Source organism: Rattus norvegicus, chromosome 2 (assembly GCF_021556685.1).
Source record: "Rattus norvegicus strain SHRSP/BbbUtx chromosome 2, alternate assembly SHRSP_T2T, whole genome shotgun sequence".
In the NCBI taxonomy this organism is placed as follows: domain Eukaryota; kingdom Metazoa; phylum Chordata; class Mammalia; order Rodentia; family Muridae; genus Rattus; species Rattus norvegicus.
The window spans coordinates 248,133,622-248,152,735 of NC_141535.1; the positions used below are offsets into that span (position 1 = coordinate 248,133,622).

At 40.0% G+C, this 19,114-nt stretch overlaps 1 protein-coding gene across 2 annotated transcripts in view; it reads left to right on the forward strand.

Annotated features, from left to right (window-relative positions):
• Negr1 (neuronal growth regulator 1) overlaps positions 1–19,114 on the forward strand; it is a 736,493-nt gene that overhangs the window by 282,742 nt on the left and 434,637 nt on the right. For both annotated transcript variants that reach the window (XM_087631810.1, NM_021682.2), the window contains 1 exon segment: positions 15,347–15,579. In XM_087631810.1, the coding sequence (XP_087487936.1) occupies positions 15,347–15,579 (233 nt within the window).

A 19,114-nucleotide genomic window follows, 5' to 3' on the forward strand; every position in this document is an offset into this window, starting at 1 on the left:
CATCTTGGCAGTGGTAGAACACACCAGTAACTCAGATTCCCTTGTACTTACCTTTCAGACTCCTCTTCTCATTCCAACAGGTTTGTTTCGTTGAGCTATTAGTTCTCTCAAGAGGCATCTGCTCTTTTGTAAAATTTAGTAGCAACTCTAACTTTATATAGTACTTTGGTATATTTGAATGGTGTCTAGAGCTTTGCTAAGTACATTTCATAAAGTAAGTGATAGAAAAATTGATGGTAATCTCTATTCAGTCCTCATGATGTGTGATTGACAGCTACAAGACAGAAGCGTTTTTTTATTAGCATTAGTTTATGACTGCGCTGTGTACTTTTAGGGATGTACTGGCATAGATTTTATTTTTAACATCTTGATTTTTCCAGTTGCCTGGCTGCAGTCACCTGCAATCCTGACACTGCAGGGTAGAGACAAGCAGATTGAAAAAATTGGCTCAACAACTATCCCAGCTGGAATGAAAAACTTTTCATTCAGAGAAGCCCTATGGTATCAAATGGTTCCCTGCCCCCATGCACCCAAATGAAAAGAGGAAGTAAAATAATCCTTTATTATATTTTGATAAAAATTATTAATTAAAATATACAGAACTTTACCGCAATAATAAAAGATGTGGAAGACATACTGTAGACAAAATTTTTTAACATAAAATTCTCAAGAGACAAATAATACTTGTCAACACAACAAAAGGCAATTGGGCATTTGGAATGTATCCTTTCAAATACTGCAAACCACACAGATAATCTCATCAGTTGGTTTTATCTATAAAATAATACCTGTTGTCTATAAGCAACACACCAGAGGAAGCAAACTTAAAAGAGTTAAAATGAAACAAAGCCACCAGAATGGTGGAAATGGCTGGAAAGCCGTTGAGACCTATTGTGCATGGGTCCACGCCTTTGAAAAAGATGAACTTGATCCATGATAAATCAGGCCTTTTTGTCAACTAGATCTGCGTTCCACATGCCCCATGACCATCTTCCCTCCAGCACTGTCAGCTATCTGCTGAGAGTAGTCTGAATAGCAGAACAAGAGGAATCCTTCTGACTGATGCCATCAAATTCAGTCTCCTGGCTTCTCTACTCAGAAGGCACCAAGGACCACTGTGCCTTCTTAAAACCTTTTCTTTGATTTGCTGTTGTTGTTGAAACAGTTTTATCCTTCTCAATACTAATAGGGCCAGACCTTCATGTTTTTGTTTATAAAGCTAGTATGAAATCTAATATGTAGCAGGTACCATCAATTGCTACTGTAGCTAATTCCCATGAACTCCTCTCTGCTGAAGTCTGAATCCAAATTACTAGATGACTGTCTTCTTTTGGAGATGCTACCCGTGTATCACAGGAAAAGAACACAATTGTGTGTGCCTGGCTCCTACTCCACTGGTCCGCTGGGATTCAAGATGTCTTCTGTATGTTTACATTCAACTTGTCGTAGAGCCCTTTACCTGCTCTCTGCACTTCCTTGAACCTTTCATCCTTCAGAACTGACCACTGGGTCTTGACTATGGCTTTCCATATTTGACTTCTTTGAATTGTGTTGCTCTTGACAAAACAACCCTGGCTGTCAGGAACTCTGGTAGAGATAATCAAAGTTGGTTCTAGGATGAATGGATGGATAGATGGGTGGATGGATGGATAGGTGTGGATGGTCGGGTGATAGGCAGATGGATGGATATAGGGGTGGGTGGGTAGGAAGATGAATTATGGCATAGTTGGGTTGGTATAGTTGGGTTGATAAAGAAAACATCCAGAGCACTGATGTTTCCTGATCATCCTAAACTGGGAACCCCCCACCCCCCACCCCCAGCTCTAGAATCTCCTTTTCTTTAAGTACAGGAAATAGATGATAGTATTATACTTAATGGTTTTATAAAATCTAAGTTTCATTTGGTTTATTGTCCCACTTCTATGATGTAATATTTTTTTAAATATCCTCATAAACACTTTTTTCAAGACTGACCCTTATGTATCCTGAACCGTCTTTATTGCCTTCTGAAAGCAATTCAAACCTGTGGCATTTGCATTCATCAGGCTGTCATCCTCACAAGTGTTAGGATCCTAGGTCCTTTCTCCTCCTCTCCGTCCTGTGCAGACATATTGCAAACACACAACTACCCTTCCTCTCACTCTTACCCATCTGTAATCCTGAAAATGATTCCTAACTACAGTCAGCCACCTTACCTGCCTCGTTCTCTAGTTGGTTTTCTCATTCTGATGTGCTGACAGATGAGCCACCTTGTTGGTGCTCATAACCAAGGAGCTTCTTACGATGCTATGGGGATCTGTGGGATATTTGGCTTAGGCCCCTTTAAGATTGCCCATGTATTTGAAGCAGAGCGTATTCCTGATTCTTTTCATTTTTTGATTTGTTTACACAGACCTCAAAGGGAGAGCGCTTGTGGGAATTGAAGTGGGAATGGATTTACAAAGCACTGCCATTCATTTGAAGTATTTGTTTCTTTGCAAGATTAGAAAAGTACATTCAGTTTACCCTGTTTTCCTCTGTTTAAATATAAAAATGGAGTTTGAGCATCTCACTGCCCACATATCCTCACTGCGATGACCAATCCTTTTGCCACAGCCACACGGCATCTGTCAGATAAGGATGACTTTCAGCCATTGCTAACGATGGCAGGCAAATGTTTTCCATTACGAGTAAGGCAATTTGGCATTTGGCATTTGGCATTTGGCATTTGGCAAAATCAAAAGTATAATCGGCCAAAACCAGTTTCCTTTAATTACTGGATCAGTGTGTGTTTCAAAGGGACATTCTATCCATCAACTTATTTATAACTTTATAAATACCACTTTAAAAATCTATTAGGTATCCATAAAGTCGATATTTTATAGCCTATCCCCTGTCCTTGGTTGATACACATAAAAGGGAAGCAAGCCTTGAAAGAACTGGACACAATTGACTGAAATCCCAAGCACACAAAGATTATTAACTAATGATAAAAAGAAGAAGAAACTACGGTTGTATCTTCCAAGGGCTCATGATTACAGAGACCAATTAGAGACAGAAAAAAGAAGATGGACGTGTCTAAACGGTTCGGCATCCGTGGAGCCTTTTGAATCAGGACAGAATCACGAATGAAGGAGTCCAGGAGATAAGAAAAGTGAGAAACAATAGGGCAGCATCGATCGATTGATCGATCAGAGAACACTGTGGGTGTAGTAACAGAATCTGACTGTGGCTGTGTTCCTAATGTGATTTTACACTGCAGTTCCTGCTTAACCAACTTGCCAGGCTGCTCAAAATAACGCCCTGTGAAAGATAAGAAAAGTGGATACAGTGCATTTCGATTTTCATAAAGGATTCTGACAGCTTCCTGGGAGAGATTAATGGCCAAGGTAGAGAAGTGTTGAGAATACAGTATGGGGCCCTTTACATGGGAAACCAGCTCAACAATAAAGCAGCATTTGAGCATAAGGGTATTTCAATAGGAAAAGAATTTCAATTTAAGTGATGATGTTTTGTGTTTTTTATTTTTTTTTAAATCCTCCAGTGTCTATTGTTCTTCCCTAACTTATCATTTACGTGCCTTTGTACAGTTAATTACACCACTCAGATAGGTGTTACACTAACTATATATTATGCTGAAGTGATTATCAGCATGTTTAGCAAGGAAAGTGGGTGAATGTGAAGGTCGTGAGTGACAAACTTGCCTTTTCCTCATGAATGACTAAAGGCTGACCCATGAGGTGGGATGGCCGAAGGACAAAACAGTAAGAATATTCCACCAAGGTGCAGTTTCTTGAGGTTATAGGGAAAACAATAACGATATCACATTGTCTGAATCAAATATAGATCCGAGGAGCAGATGAGGTTTAAGCAGCTGAAACCCGGACAATTGGAACCAAGGCTGCACTGCCCTCGTTTGTTGGGTTTTAATTTTGAGAACTCCATCTTTGAACACAGGCTTTTCTCAGGATGGAGTGAATAGCAGCCCACAGTGTCTGTCATTCAGAGTGCCCTCGGGCGTGGCTTCGGTCTATAGGCAGACATGAGGCGCATTCCCAGACGTGGCTCGTTACCCACCCTAGTGGGCAGTTTCTAGTGTAGGCAGAAACTAAATCCTAAAAAAGAGAAAAAAATTCCAAAGGCAAATATGCAGACAGCAAAGAGGAAGAAAAAGAAACTACTGGGCACTGAACAGAGCGCTCTTAGATGTGCACAACCTCCAAAGGAGATTGGATCCTACACTGCGCAGCCCACCCAGAAGCCCACCTGTGGGGCGGCTCGTGCTCCCACGGGCTACTTTTCCGGCATTTTTTCATGAAACCACTATAGCAGAAAGAGTTGAATTATAGACACTCGTGCCAGACAAATAGGTTGAAATACAGGAAAGAAAACTTAAGACACCGATGTTAAATACCGGAGGCTGTGGGACATTTTGTACTACAGATAATTTTAGCAAGAATCCCTTTACAGATTGAATGGAACCTTCAGTTGGAAGACCAGCGCCCGCGATACACGGACACCAACCACAGAACTGTTACCGCATCGCTTTTAGGAGGTAGAAGGCATGAGGAGCGTCATGACAGGTCCACCCCCTGCAGAGGTTTATTTACAAAAATCAGTTTTTCTTCCAGATTCCAGTCACAAACACAAAATCTAGGAAGATTTGATTCTGAGTCCTTTTTTGCATAAGCAAAATTCAGGGTTTTTTCTTTTCTTCCTCCGTGTATTCAGATAAATGCCCTCATTAACAGAAGCATTATTAACTTCTTAAAGTACAAATATATTTAATAAAAATTTACCATGATATATGTGCTTTAATCAGTTATTTACCGTTAATAATAAGACGTTTATTTTACTTGCTTATTGTCTTAGAATTTTTATGTTCGCAGAGTTATTTTCACATTGTGTTTAATTTTAGAGCCAAGAAGAGAGACATCAATAAAAGATGTTAAATATCAAAAAAATTAAATTAGGAGTAAATTATGTACTAAAAAGTGGAAGTCATTTCAGCTTGAGGCCAAAAATAAATAAATAAATAAACCATCTAATGCTTCCTTTGGAAGTAAGAATTATCTATATATTTTGTAAAATAAGCATTAAATAAACATCAAATCACTGTTATTCAGACTTCTTTGGATTCACTTAAAGTGAGAAAAAAATCTTAAATGGGTATGTTTATAGTCATATAAAGCTATAGGTTTGAAAAGATCGTCGTGCAGGGTAAACATTCCAGACATCAATTTCATGATGTACATAGTTGGCACACTAACATCTTACCACATTTTCTTAGAGGTTACAGAGTCATGGTTGCCTTGTTTTGAAACCTGATGTTTGATTGTAAGACAGTGTAGCCATAGTTACTTGTACTAATGCACACATATGGCTCAATCCTCATATAGTAGAGTGGCTAACTTAGTCCAAATGACAGCAGTCAGGTAGAGATGCTTTAACAACCCCATCGTCCAGATGAGAAGGCTGGGAAAAATAGCTTCTTCGTGACAGTTTGCCTTTGTCAAAAAATAACACCTAATAAAATTCAAATTAGAGATTGTATATAAAAATTAAACTTTACATTTTATTTTACTTTGAGAGGGGATAAATCAGTCTAAAATTATTGCCAGGAAGTCCATTGAGATAGTAAAAACACACGACCACTTTTCCCTCTGTGTGATACCCCCAGTCTATATTTTAAGACATAGCTCATATTGAGTTATGGCTTATTTAATTTTCTTTAGAGAACAGATAAATATGGATTAATGGCCTTTTAGTTAGCAGTTACAAGGCTAGCTTTAATCATTCATGCTGTGAAGTTGTTCTTGTTTATAAAAATGAAATCTGTACTCAAAGTACATTTTACTTGAAAAATTGTAGGTGTGGAAAAAAGGAATTCATTTTGTTATTTCAACATCAGTATTCACAGATACTGAAAAGTAGTGTTTTCTTTGGGGCATGTAGAGTCTGACTGTACACGCACTGCAAACTGCTTGTCTTATTGGCATTGCATATACTCAATGGCCGCCCATCTAATGGTTTAAATGCAAAGGCAGCCGGTGGGAGTGAGAGAAGCTACTGTGTGTGTTCCTTCTGCTTTTGCTACTTGTACCGGAAGATCCACACAGAACGCAGAAACAGCAAGGCTTCCATGCAGCCCAGTACTGTAGCTCTGTTCTTTGGGTTTCCACCTTCACTGCTGGCCCGTGATAGGATAAACCCTCCTGCAGGCATCTGGATGTAGCATGCGTCCACGTTATAGCTCCTGAGGTGGAAGTCCAACTTCTTGCAGAAGCATCTGCCATGGTGACAGCAAAGCAGAGAGAAATCCCCACAGCGGTTTGGAGCACCTGCCAGTTAGCAAAAGACTTGACACTCTTCCAGATTTGAATATCTCACATTTGAGTCCATGTGGGGAGAAAGCAAGCTTGCTTCACTGAGCTCAGAATTTAAAGTGTGGAAATGACAGGAGTTTCTGACGTGAGACACGTTTAAAGCCATCGGAACAAGGAGCTTTGAGTGGGCTTCTCCAGCATGCAAGGCCTCCTCTTCTACAGAATTCCCTATGCCTGTGCACACGGACCTGAGAACTGTGGGGCCGATTTCCACTTCTCAGGGTGTTCCAAAGTGTCCAGAGAGATACTATGCAAGGTCTTTCCTATGTGTCTTTTCCCACAGTGGTCATCCACTTGAGGAGATACAGGCTCACTATCAGGACAAGATGCTTCCTTCCACAACAGGTGGAAATAAAAAAAAAAAAATGAATGCATTTGCTCGTTGAGAATTTCCTGGTTTCTTCATTCAAAGTATATAAGGTGTCTTTTACATCATTCTTGGTTGTTTTACTTAAGAGAAGTTAATGTTGTGTGAATAATTTGCAAATAATCCATAGCAACCCCTAAGTATATGGTAATATCTCTTATACAAATAAAAGCAAAACACATTAACATGTGTCATTGCATAGGCCTGTGGGATAATTCTAGATGAACATAGATAGAATATTTGGAAATGTGGTTTAATCCATAACAGAACTTCAGTGATCCCCCAAATAATGAAAATTATGAAATATTGTGACACAGTACTTTTCTACAAGATACCTCTGAGCAGACTCAAGAATTAAATTGCACACTTCTGTGGTACATAAGATTGCAGACCTGTTATCCTTCTTTTTTTTTTTAAAGTGACAGATATTTTATTTTACTGAATACTCTATTCCAGTAATTATAAATGTATAACTCTATAAATTGGACAGTTACAACCTATTTCTTTTCTTTCTTTTTTTAATAACTTGGGTATTTCTTATTTACATTTCGAGTGTTATTCCCTTTCCCAGTTTACGGGCCAACATCCCCCTAGCCCCTCCCCCTCCCCGTCTTTATGAATGTTCCCCTCCCCATCCTCCCCCATTGCTGCCCTCCCCCCAACAATCATGTTCATTGGGGGTTCAGTCTTAGCAGGACCCAGGGCTTCCCCTTACACTGGTGATCTTGCTAGGATATTCAATGCTACCTATGAGGTCAGAGTCCAGGGTCAGTCCATGTATAGTCTTTAGGTAGTGGCTTAGTCCCTGGAAGCTCTGGTTGCTTGACATTGTTGTTCATATGGGGTCTCGAGCCCCTTCAAGTTTTCCAGTTCTTTCTCTGATTCCTTCAACGGGGGTCCTGTTCTCAGTTCAGTGGTTTGCTGCTGGTATTCGCCTCTGTATTTGCTGTATTCTGGCTGTGTCTCTCAGGAGAGATCTACATCCGGCTCCTGTCTGCCTGCACTTCTTTGCTTCATCCATCTTGTCTAATTGGGTGGCTGTATATGTATGGGCCACATGTGGGGCAGGCTCTGAATGGATGTTCCTTCTGTCTCTGTTTTTATCTTTGCCTCTCTATTCCCTGCCAAGGGTATTCTTGTTCCTCTTTTAAAGAAGGAGTGAAGCATTCACATTTTGATCATCCGTCTTGAGTTTCATGTGTTCTAGGCATCTAGAGTAATTCAAGCATTTGGGCTAATAGCCACTTATCAATGAGTGCACACCATGTGTGTTTTTCTGTGATTGGGTTACCTCACTCAGGATGATATTTTCCAGTTCCAACCATTTGCCTACGAATTTCATAAACTCGTTGTTTTTGATAGCTGAGTAATATTCCATTGTGTAGATGTACCACATTTTCTGTATCCATTCCTCTGTTGAAGGGCATCTGGGTTCTTTCCAGCTTCTGGCTATTATAAATAAGGCTGCGATGAACATAGTGGAGCACGTGTCTCTTTTATATGTTGAGGCATCTTTTGGGTATATGCCCAAGAGAGGTATAGCTGGATCATCAGGCAGTTCAATGTCCAATTTTCTGAGGAACCTCCAGACTGATTTCCAGAATGGTTTTACCAGTCTGCAATCCCACCAACAATGGAGGAGTGTTCCTCTTTCTCCACATCCTCGCCAGCATCTGCTGTCACCTGAGTTTTTGATCTTAGCCAATCGCACTGGTGTGAGGTGAAATCTCAGGGTTGTTTTGATTTGCATTTCCCTTATGACTAAAGATGTTGAACATTTCTTTAGGTGTTTCTCAGCCATTCGGCATTCCTCAGCTGTGAATTCTTTGTTTAGCTCTGAACCCCATTTTTTAATAGGGTTATTTGTTTCCCTGCGGTCTAACTTCTTGAGTTCTTTGAATATTTTGGATATCAGGCCTCTATCTAACCCTGTTATCCTTCTTTAAAGTTAGTTTTTTGGAAAGATTGCGATACAGATTTCTAAATGAACCAGAATCTAGAAAAACTTGCAATGCCTTATTTTAGTCATGTTTATCCATAATGCACAATACAGGAAACACTTCAGATATTTAGAAATTTGCTCTTGCTTATAGATTATGGCTTTCTTTTTCTAAAATTATTTTATTTATTTACATTCTTGTCATTGCCCCAACTCCCAGTCCCCCCTCCCAAAGTCCCTTATCCTATTGCTCCTCCCTCTTGCTTCCAAGAGGGTGCTTTTCTTCCCCCACCAGGCCTCCTCCTTCCCTGGGGCCTCATGTTCCTTGAGGATTAAGCTCCTCTTCTCCCACTGAGGCCAGGCCAAGTAGTCTTCTTCTATATATGTGCCAGGGACTTCAGACTGGACTATGTATGTTCCTGGTTGGTGGCTCAGTCTCTGGGAGCTCCCTGGGGTCTGGGCTAGTTGAGACTTCTGGTCTTCCTATGGAGTTGTTCTCTTCTTCAGCTTCTTCAATCCTTCTCCTCATTCAACCATAGGGTTCCAGGACTTCAGTCCAATGGTTGGGTGTAAATATCTTTATCTGTCTCAGTCAGCTACTGATAGAGGCTCTCAGAGGACAGCCATGCCAGGCTTCCCTCTGTAAGCACACCATAGTATCAGTATAGTCTCAGGCCTTGATGCTCCCGAAACCCAATGAGATTGATGAGATGGATCCCAAGTTGGACTGTCATTAGACTTCCTTTCCTTCAGTCTCTTCTCCATTTTTGTCCCTGCAGTTCTTTTAGACAGGAACAATTCTGGGTCAGAAATTTTTATTGTGGATTAGAAACCCAGTCCTTCCACTTGAGGCCCTGTCTATCTACTGGAGAGGGACATTTTAAGTTCCCTTTCCCCAGTGTTGGACATTTTGGCTAAGGTCACTCCCATTGAGTCCTGAGAGTCTCTCACCTCCAAGGCTGATTATTTCCATTCATTCTTCTGGCACTCTGGGCTTCTCCCCTGCCCACTGCCCCATGGATAGGTAGTATCAACATAGTGAAAATGACCATCTTACCAAAGCAATCTACAGATTCAATTCAATCCCCATCAAAATTGCAAAACAATTCTTTACAGACAAGGTAAAAGCAATTCTCAACTTCATGTGGAAAAACAAAAACCCCAGGAGAGCCAAAACAATTCTCAACAATAAAAGAACTTCTTGGGGAAATCCCCTTCCCTGACCTCAAACTGTACTACAAAGTACTAGTGATCAGAACCACATGCTATTGGTACAGAGACAGACAGGTCGATCAATGGAATGGAATCCAAGACCCAGAGGTAAATCCACATACCTATGGACACTTGATCTATGACAGAGAAGCCAAAAATCATACAGTGGAAAAAAACAAAAAAAACATCTCCAATAACTGGTGTTGGTCTAAGGGTGGTCTGTATGTAGGAGAATGAAAATAGATCCATATTTACCACCTTACACAAAGTTCAAGTCCAAGTGGATCATGAACATCAATGTAAGACCAGAGACATTGAATCTAATAGAAGAGAAAGATTATGACTTTCAATTCTTTGCCAATTTATATTTAAAAGATTATCACAAAGAATAGCTTGAATAAAATATATACAATATAGATTTTCTTCTTTCACTAAACAAGAAATCAATGTTATTTGTGTTAGTAATTTTTCCTTATACAATAGGAAAAGCAAGTACATTAGTAATGTGGTATAAAACCCCTGAACAGTAAGTGTGCAAATCCTATCAATAATACCGAGTACAGGATTGGAGGCTTAATATGTGTGTGGTGTGTTAATGACACTTTAATCTATCATAGATTTCAATATGCATGCCATCTAGAAGTTATTCCTTTGCTTTTTGAGTATTTTTTCACATTGTGAATGGTCATAATGGTAATGTTTGAGCATACCTACATACCTCAAAGAGTGTCAGGTATGAATGAAAAAAATACTTAATATGCTCAGAAAATTATCTGTCATCTGATAATGCCTGAGAAAATTAGCATAGGGATTGTATAGAGTTTTCTAAATTTTGACGTGTCTTTGGAAATTCTCTGGCACATTAAAACTTTGTGAGATGAGCACATGGAGATGTTTATGTGGCAGGCATTCTGTGATACAGTAAAGAGAGCAATGTGGCTAACTGGTATACCCTTTCGTGACACAGTCATTCTCAAGCAGCTTAGATTCGAAATGGGGGTATTATCCCTTCCTCCTTTCCTTCTGTTAATCAACACATTGTGAAGAAATTAACTGTCTTTAGAGAGATGATCAGCCTCCCTCCATGGTATCATATGATGTGAAAACCACAACATGAGGACGTTGTTCGTCGTAGCCATGGGGACTTTTTTCTTAGCAGAATTTTAGACAGTAATAGGAACATATTAAGCTAATTTTCACTGAGTTCCCGATTCCTACCTTCGGGATTTGATCCCCACAGGGACAATATTTTCAACAGAATCTGTTAGAATTGCTACACCAGTGGGAACAGATAGGACTTCATACCCAGCCAGCCCAGAACTTCCCATCTTAACATCAGCTTGAAGGAAACTTACTGAAAGAGTTCAGAGGAGCCAAGCATCCCTCAGCCTGGATTTGTAAGATTAACAGCTGAGGCAAAGTGGAATATGTCAAGCTCATGTTTTGTACATTTTCCAATATCCAGATGTTTGTCACCATGAATATGAAAAACACTGACTGAATGGTAATATAAGCCTCTGAGTGGTATTTGGTATGGCACTAACACAGCTTGTGCTGACAAGTGTATTGGGAGGGGGCTTCTTTCTTTATCTCTCAACAAAGCCAGTAGTCTAGCAGGTTTTCTTTTAAATAAAAAAGAAAACCTTTTTTCTAGAAAGAGATGCTATACTTCATAAAACATATGTTCAGTCTAGAATATTTTATTTGGATTATTTTCTATTCTTCAAAGGGATCCTGAGAGTATGATCCGGAGACATAAAACAATGAGGTTTTGGTTAGAGAATAGGTGTCACCTCCTCCAGTTACTGCCCTTAGCATTCACACTTGGTTAGAGAATAGCTATTACCTCACCCAGTTACTACCTCACATTAACAGTCCCTTCCTTTGCATGCATGTCCCTGCAGAATGAACCAGAACTGTCCACAATACCGCAGGTTATGTCACTGTGGCTCATGGTTCATTTGCTTGGGTCACAAGCTGTCTTTCTCTTTCTCTCTGCATCTGTGAAGCAAAGTAGCACCTGACTCACCCATCTGATGATGTAAAGTGTCTGGAACATTCCACACAGCATCTCTTGGTTTGGAAAACTCCTCAAGTCAAATAGTACTCCTGTGACTTACTTCCGATCCTTCAGTGTGTGATCAGCTTAGACAAGTGGTTCTTGACCTATGGGTCATGACCCCCTTCTGGGGTTGCATATCAGATATTTATGTTATAGTTCATAACAGTAGCAAAACTACAGTTATGAAGTAGCAACGAAATAATTTTATGGTTGGGGGTTACCACAACATGAGGAACTATATTTAAGGGCCAAATCATTAGGAAGGTTGAGAAACAATGATTTAGACTTTCCCCCGTTGTCTCCCCTTGTCTATCACTTCACATCTCTCTCTATTCAGTCAAGTAAACCACATGTCCAGTGAGGATTCTGTGATAAGTGGTGGGTGATATAGTCAGTCTGTACCTTAAGCAATTTAGTGATAATAATATGGAAATATGGAACTAGTAACTGAGAATTCTAGGGGAAGAGATATCCTGTGACATAAATAACTTTTGCCATCTCCCTGAGGCAGGTGCTCCTGGCTGGTTGAGAAAAGCCACAGAGGAACAATCAGCACAGCAGGCAAGGTTAGAATTACCTCAATACCCAGGATGAGTTAGAGACTACTGGGAATCATGGCTTTCTTTAGAGAAACTGGAGGTCTTGACTTGACCTGATTTAAGTGTTAGAGATTCTCCCTGTCTTGTAGGCAGAAGGAATCTGGCTGCAGGTGTCTTGGGCATGAACACACTTAGAATATTTCCTACTTCCTTTTCTGGACAACTGTGGATGTGCTATGTCATTTGCATTGTAAATCCTATAGAGACCAGGTTTTATGGAGATTTTTACTTGTAGACCCTAGGAGTCATAAAACAAAAGGTTTTTCTTACTAAAAGTCAGAAAAATAAGTGTGTATCATAGTCTCCCGTGTGGCTCTTACTCTTATCCCACCATACCTGTTCTGTTCCCACTCCTTAGTGAACTGCTAACACATTAGCTAACTCCATACCTTGTAAAGGAAAATGCTTTCATGGAGGACAACCCAGGGAAGAATGACCAGGAAAACCAGGAACTATCGTTATTCTCAAAGACTCTGTATACTAATGCTAAATAAAATGAAACACATACACAGGTGTGATTGTGCACTTGGCATATTTAACACATTTTGTGTAGTCATCACCTTAACTTTAAAGCTATATGCATTCATTGCCCACAACCTGTGACTTTAGAAACCCCCATGACATACCTAAGCATGAATATCAGTCCATGTGTAAAATTCCATGTAGAGTAGTTTTAGTTTCTGCAGTTCTGTTAGTTGTGAGGGAGAAGAAAGGTGTTGAAAAGCAAGGAACAGATCAAAGGTCACATTTTTGTCTGACTCACTTTCCTGAACATGTGTCCTGAAGGGTATTGGTTTGGAGACAGTGACGGCTGTGGACTAGTGTCCTCCCAGCCAAGGACACACAAGAGTATGGAGAATATGTCTCCGTTTTCCTTGTCAAAGGTCAGTCTGTTTCTCCATGGTGGCCTCTGCTTCACCAGAACAACAGATGAGGTTTAAGACTGGATGTGCCAACTACTCTGGGGAGTTCTCTTGACCTCAGAGGCAAGCAAAGCTTCATCAGTCTCTAGAGAAAGGGAGCTACCCAGCAGAGTTGCCAAATCAGACTTCCATGGCAAAATACCCATTCATAATTAATTTTCTGCTTCCTTTAGAATAAACAGGTTGAGCAATCGGTCACATTCCGTAAATAAGAAATTACTCGCGGTAACATCTGCAACATTTAATCATCTTTCCACTTCAGAAACCATCTTGAAAAGTCTTTGATCTACATCATGCCATCATATGTGGATTTAAAAAAAAAAGCCCTGATTGCAAATGCAATCCTGTCACCCACCCACTACTGGAGGGTCCTGGGGAAGTCATTTAACCTACACTTCTTGATCTGTTTTCTAGGGATAAACGGTGTAGCAAATCTTAGCCTCTAGAGCTATGTTAACCACCCTAACAGGTAAATACCAGAAATGCAGAAGCCACACAAGGACCACTGATAGACCCACATACTAACTGTAGAGAGTTCAATATGAGATCAGCATGATATGATCTTGTTTGATGAGAAAACTGTCCCCTCTGGCTTCTTTCTGTATCTTATTAGGAACTGATAACAAACTGCAGTTGTTGAATTATAGCATTAAGGAGGTTTTATTTTCTCCATTGAATACATAAGGAAAAGCTTTTCAATTAAAAATGACCTTTACAACCCCTTCTGCTTTGGATTCTGCAGACGGGGAAGCTGACTGCACATTGGATTCTTCCAGAACTTTGTTTCTTGTCCACCCCCTGATTAGTTTCATAAACGTGGTAGTGGCTGCCAGTTGCCTTCATCTTGCAATTTTGTAGCAATCTCAGATTCCGTGTTCAATCCCCCAAGGCATTCTGTGGAAATGCTGTCAGACTGTTGAGATGTACGAGTTCTCCTTCTCTAGCCATGCGCTTTGTACTCATTTAAGAAAACTAGCCTTTAATTTGTAACAGAACTTTTTTTTTTCAAAATGAAACGTCAAATTTCAGGCCTCAGCAAAAATCACCAGCTTGTAACCCAGGCCTTCTGCTTCTGTCTCATCCTGCTGCCTTCTATTGCGCATAGGACTGTGTTTCTGAATTTTGTTCTAGAATCCAACTTTGAATCTGGCTTCAGGTTTCACCTTATGATACCCTCAATACGCATTCCGGGCCCGAGAACCATGGGTTTCTCATGCACCTGTGTCTGATTTCAGTGTTTCATTCTCTCCTCTGTATACTCCTTGTCACTAGACAGCAGCTTCTAGAGAGCAAGGATCATGCACTCCCCAAGCCGTAAACAGGGGCATGGTAGCAGTTTCTCAATAGATGAATGTCTCATAGAAAGAAATAAACCTAGTAGATACTTTATTGAAAAGACAACACAGCTTTGCCACTAAAGGTCTAATGCCAGCCTTACACCGATAACAGCAGTGTTTTGGTAAAAATAGCTTATATCTTGTAAATTGAAGGTCAATGTTCATTTTTACAAGCATGATACTTGCCAGGTTTTCTTAGAATTATTAGCTATGTGATGCTCTTTTGCTTGGTATAGCTGGTACATTTCATCCAGAGCTAGACCAGCTCAAAGATGACTCTCTCAGACCTCCTGTACTTCTTATAGTGTCAAAGAAACGTGATTTCATGTAGAAGAGTGTTGTGTGGCCTTTATTTATATTTAGTAATCATTATATAAACAGAGAAATATGAAGAGTGCTTGGTATACACATAGAACAAAGATACTGTTATTCCTTCTCATTTTGATTAACAGTCTTTCATTCTTCCTTCCCTCCCTCGTTCCCTCCGTCCCTTCTTCCCTCATTCCCTCCGTCCCTCCCTCCATCCCTCCCTTGACGTCTAGGTGTTACTTGGAAGACGGAGCATCAAAGGGCGCCTGGCTCAACAGGTCAAGTATCATTTTTGCTGGAGGTGACAAGTGGTCAGTGGACCCTCGAGTTTCCATTTCCACATTGAATAAAAGGGACTACAGCCTCCAGATACAGAACGTTGATGTGACAGATGATGGCCCGTACACCTGTTCTGTGCAGACCCAACACACACCACGGACGATGCAGGTTCATCTCACTGTGCAAGGTGAGTAACTCTGCGGGACGGAGGAGCTTGAAATGAAATACTGAGATAGTAAAAGACCCCCGTTCCGGAAGGGCTACCTTGTGGAATTTCCGCGTGAAATATTTAACATTGGTATTGAGTTGACTCAGAAGCAGCTACCAGTATTCAAGAATGTGTTGTCATTATCCTGTGAATTATCTTCTAGGTTCCATTAAAGGGTAATGACGATTTAAATCCAGGAATCCCCACTTATAAGAACAGGCAATGGCCATTAACACCACATTATGATTTTTGTATATGATATATTTCATATCTTCCCTTGAGTCATCTCTGAAATAAATCTTGGAGAATCCATAATTGATACATTAAAATAAGTACTTAAAAACCCAGAGCAGATACGTTGAAAAGTAAAAGGGTTGTGAATTGAATTGTGAGTGGTAACTCTAAAAGCCACCTCCCCAACCTTCCTGCACATTTTCTCTCCACTCGCATTTGAGCGAAAATGCAAGGCGTAACCTTCTAGAATAACTCAAGTTAAGTATAAATACAGAGTAATTGGAAAGCTCTTCACAGTGCTGCCTTGTGTCTGATTGAGCTTCAGGAGATAACCACGCTGGTCAACTAATAATCTGCAAAAACGTTGTGGTTTCACCCTCACACTTAGCAGTAAGAGCCTGGGTTTTGCCAGTGCAAGCACCCTTCAGGAAAACAGGACTTTAATCCGAGGAGGGTAAAAAATGCATAATTTGTACCTTACATGATGCACTTGTCCTATAAATTTATGTGTTATCTGCATGAAAATGTTTCACTCTCTGAATCTCAAAACAATGCTGTGGTAATCACTAGCAAAATTAGTAACAAAATGGATGATGGCATATCCCACCCTGGGACTTGGTACCTGGTAGAGCTAAATGGGACACTCGGTGTTGCTGTCTTCATGCTTCTCCCTCTGTAAGTCAAGGCTGGATCTGAATTCGGTTTATGGGCTAATGCCTCAGCACGGTGTCCGTCTGTAACCTTTGTAGATGACCTCTATTCCCTCATATACCATAAGAACCTAAATGCAAACAAAACTTAAATGGCTATTAAATATTTCAGACATGATGAGGTTAAAATTCTTAACTCTACAATTTGCTTTAAGGAGACAGTTTATAATGAAAACCAAATCGCTAGATTCTAGATTGTTGCCTTCTGCAGTGATGTGTGGTCTTCAAAGTCAGGTTTTCACAGGATTCCACCCGGTGTTGTGAGATGGATGCCTGAGGCAGGTGGTCATTGTTCTAGCAATTGCTTTACCACTGACCTACAGCTACAGCCCAGAATCCATCTTTTCATGGAGATTATACAAGCAATCTAGAGGGTGGGGTTTGGTCGGCTTCAAAGTGGATACAAATTGGAAAGCATAGGCATATCTCATCTCTGGACTCTGTCTAATCTGTCCTCTTCGTTGCCTTTCTGTCAGAATCTCCAGGAAAGAAAAGCGTAGCAGGCTCTTTTGTATTCTGGGAGGAAATATTTGGATGACAATGTATGAATCAGTCATGAGGTGACATTGGCTTGTCCTTCCACCTGTAGGTTGCCATGCTATATTCTCAATACATCTCAGTGTGTCCCAAATTCATCCTCTCTCCCCTGTGTCACACCCATGTGTGTAAACTGGACAGAGGGATACATGTCCTTTCTTAGCACCTACTTATATCCACTGGTGTTTATTTTCCACTTTTTAACTGCGGAGGCTGTGTTACACCGTTAAGCACTTTTAAAGAGATTGCATGATTTCTCAGACAGTGCTAGCTTCTGAAGGTCATTTGATGTTCATGAACCCTCTGAGCAGTGAAGAACGTGCTTGCCGAATGCTTGATGGTATGTTTTGTTCCTTTAGAAATAGAAAACTCCATGAAACTGTTTTGAAGGTATGTCATGAGATCAAATTAAAAGCTAATAATTTTACAGTATTTATGAACATAATTACTTATTATAAGCTGATTGGCATGTGGGACATTTTCCAATTACATTAATAAAGCTCATGGAATACATTAATAGGCTTGTCAGTCAACTCAAGAACTAAATAAATGCCATAAAATATTAATCCTACTTTAGTTACATTTCTTCTTAATGAGCAAAAATAAGTGTCTGAACATAGATACTCGGGCTTATCTGGGTAATTTAGAAGAATGTGCTCTTTGCCAAGTGACTTGCCAATCCTTCACTCACAGAGAAAACTGAGCAACTGCTGCAAGAATTGCATGTATTCTGTGTGTCATACATCATCCACACACCTGTCAACAAGGCTTGTTCTCAGTGGGTAATCCTGTGGTTAGGGGACTTGGATTTTTAAAACCTCATTTTTGAAAGTAGGTTGACAAAGGGGGGCTCTTTTTTTTGGTTCTTTTTTTCAGAGCTGGGGACCGAACCCAGGGCCTTGAGCTTCCTAGGCAAGCGCTCTACCACTGAGCTAAATCCCCAACCCCAGGGGGGCTCTTTTATACCAGGCACCACATAGGGGAGTTTGTTGGTGCAATTTATTGGTGCTGTTGATGCCTTTTAAATTCTTTATTTAAACGATTGAACAATAGAGAAGAATGACAAACCAGGATATCTATATTCTAATTCGGAATTTGTCCCAGCAAAGTGGATAATTGTCTTACGACTAATTTCTAACTTGAAAAAACTACTCAAGCCCTTGAGTTAAACTCAGAAAATTAAAAGTGTACTATGTATAGTTGATATTAATGTAGAAAAATCAGCAAATGTGTTCAATAAAGAATTAATATTTTGTTGTTTATCTGCAATATAATGATAATAAATTGAAACCTCTAATCATGTGGAGTTTCTAACTATGTGGAGCAATATTGAATTGCTTATAAGCAATGATGAATTGTGATGTGGAACTATAAGCAAAATAACCCCTCTTCTCCCCATCTGGCTTTGGTCATGGTGTCTCAACATAGCAATAGTAACCCTTACTAAGACAGAATCCAAAGTCTTCTATGATACTTAAGGAAAATTCTTAGGTGAGAATCCCTATAAAGTACAATACAATTATATGCTTGTCAGAGAGGGTATTTCCATTTCAAATGGGATAGGCAGGAAAACAACAAAAAAAGGATTAGTTCAAAGTTAGATTTGAACACCACAGAGAAACACTATGCCTTTTAGTTTTGTGTCTGATGTACATATGGCGCCATAGCCTAAACCCCAGTGGCCACAGACAGCTCTTGCTCATAGTCATTGAATTGGAGAATATGTGGCTTCTCTTGTAACTATGCACTGTGTCCTGTGGTCATTTTTGGAAGGCATTGAATTTCTGAAGTCACCATATCAATTTATGATTCATCTTGATTTTATTTGCATATCCATATTAAAAGCCATCTAAATGGGCACAAGTCCTGTCATACATAGATTAGGTTCCCAGGTCTTGCTTTGAAATCTGTGTGAAAGCCTCCATGACCCCTACAGCTCTGGCATGTTTCACATCTGCAACGCCAATGTCATGGAGTCAATGTCAAAACAATTGTAAATGTGAACATCACCCTAGTCCCAATTGTTTTAAAGC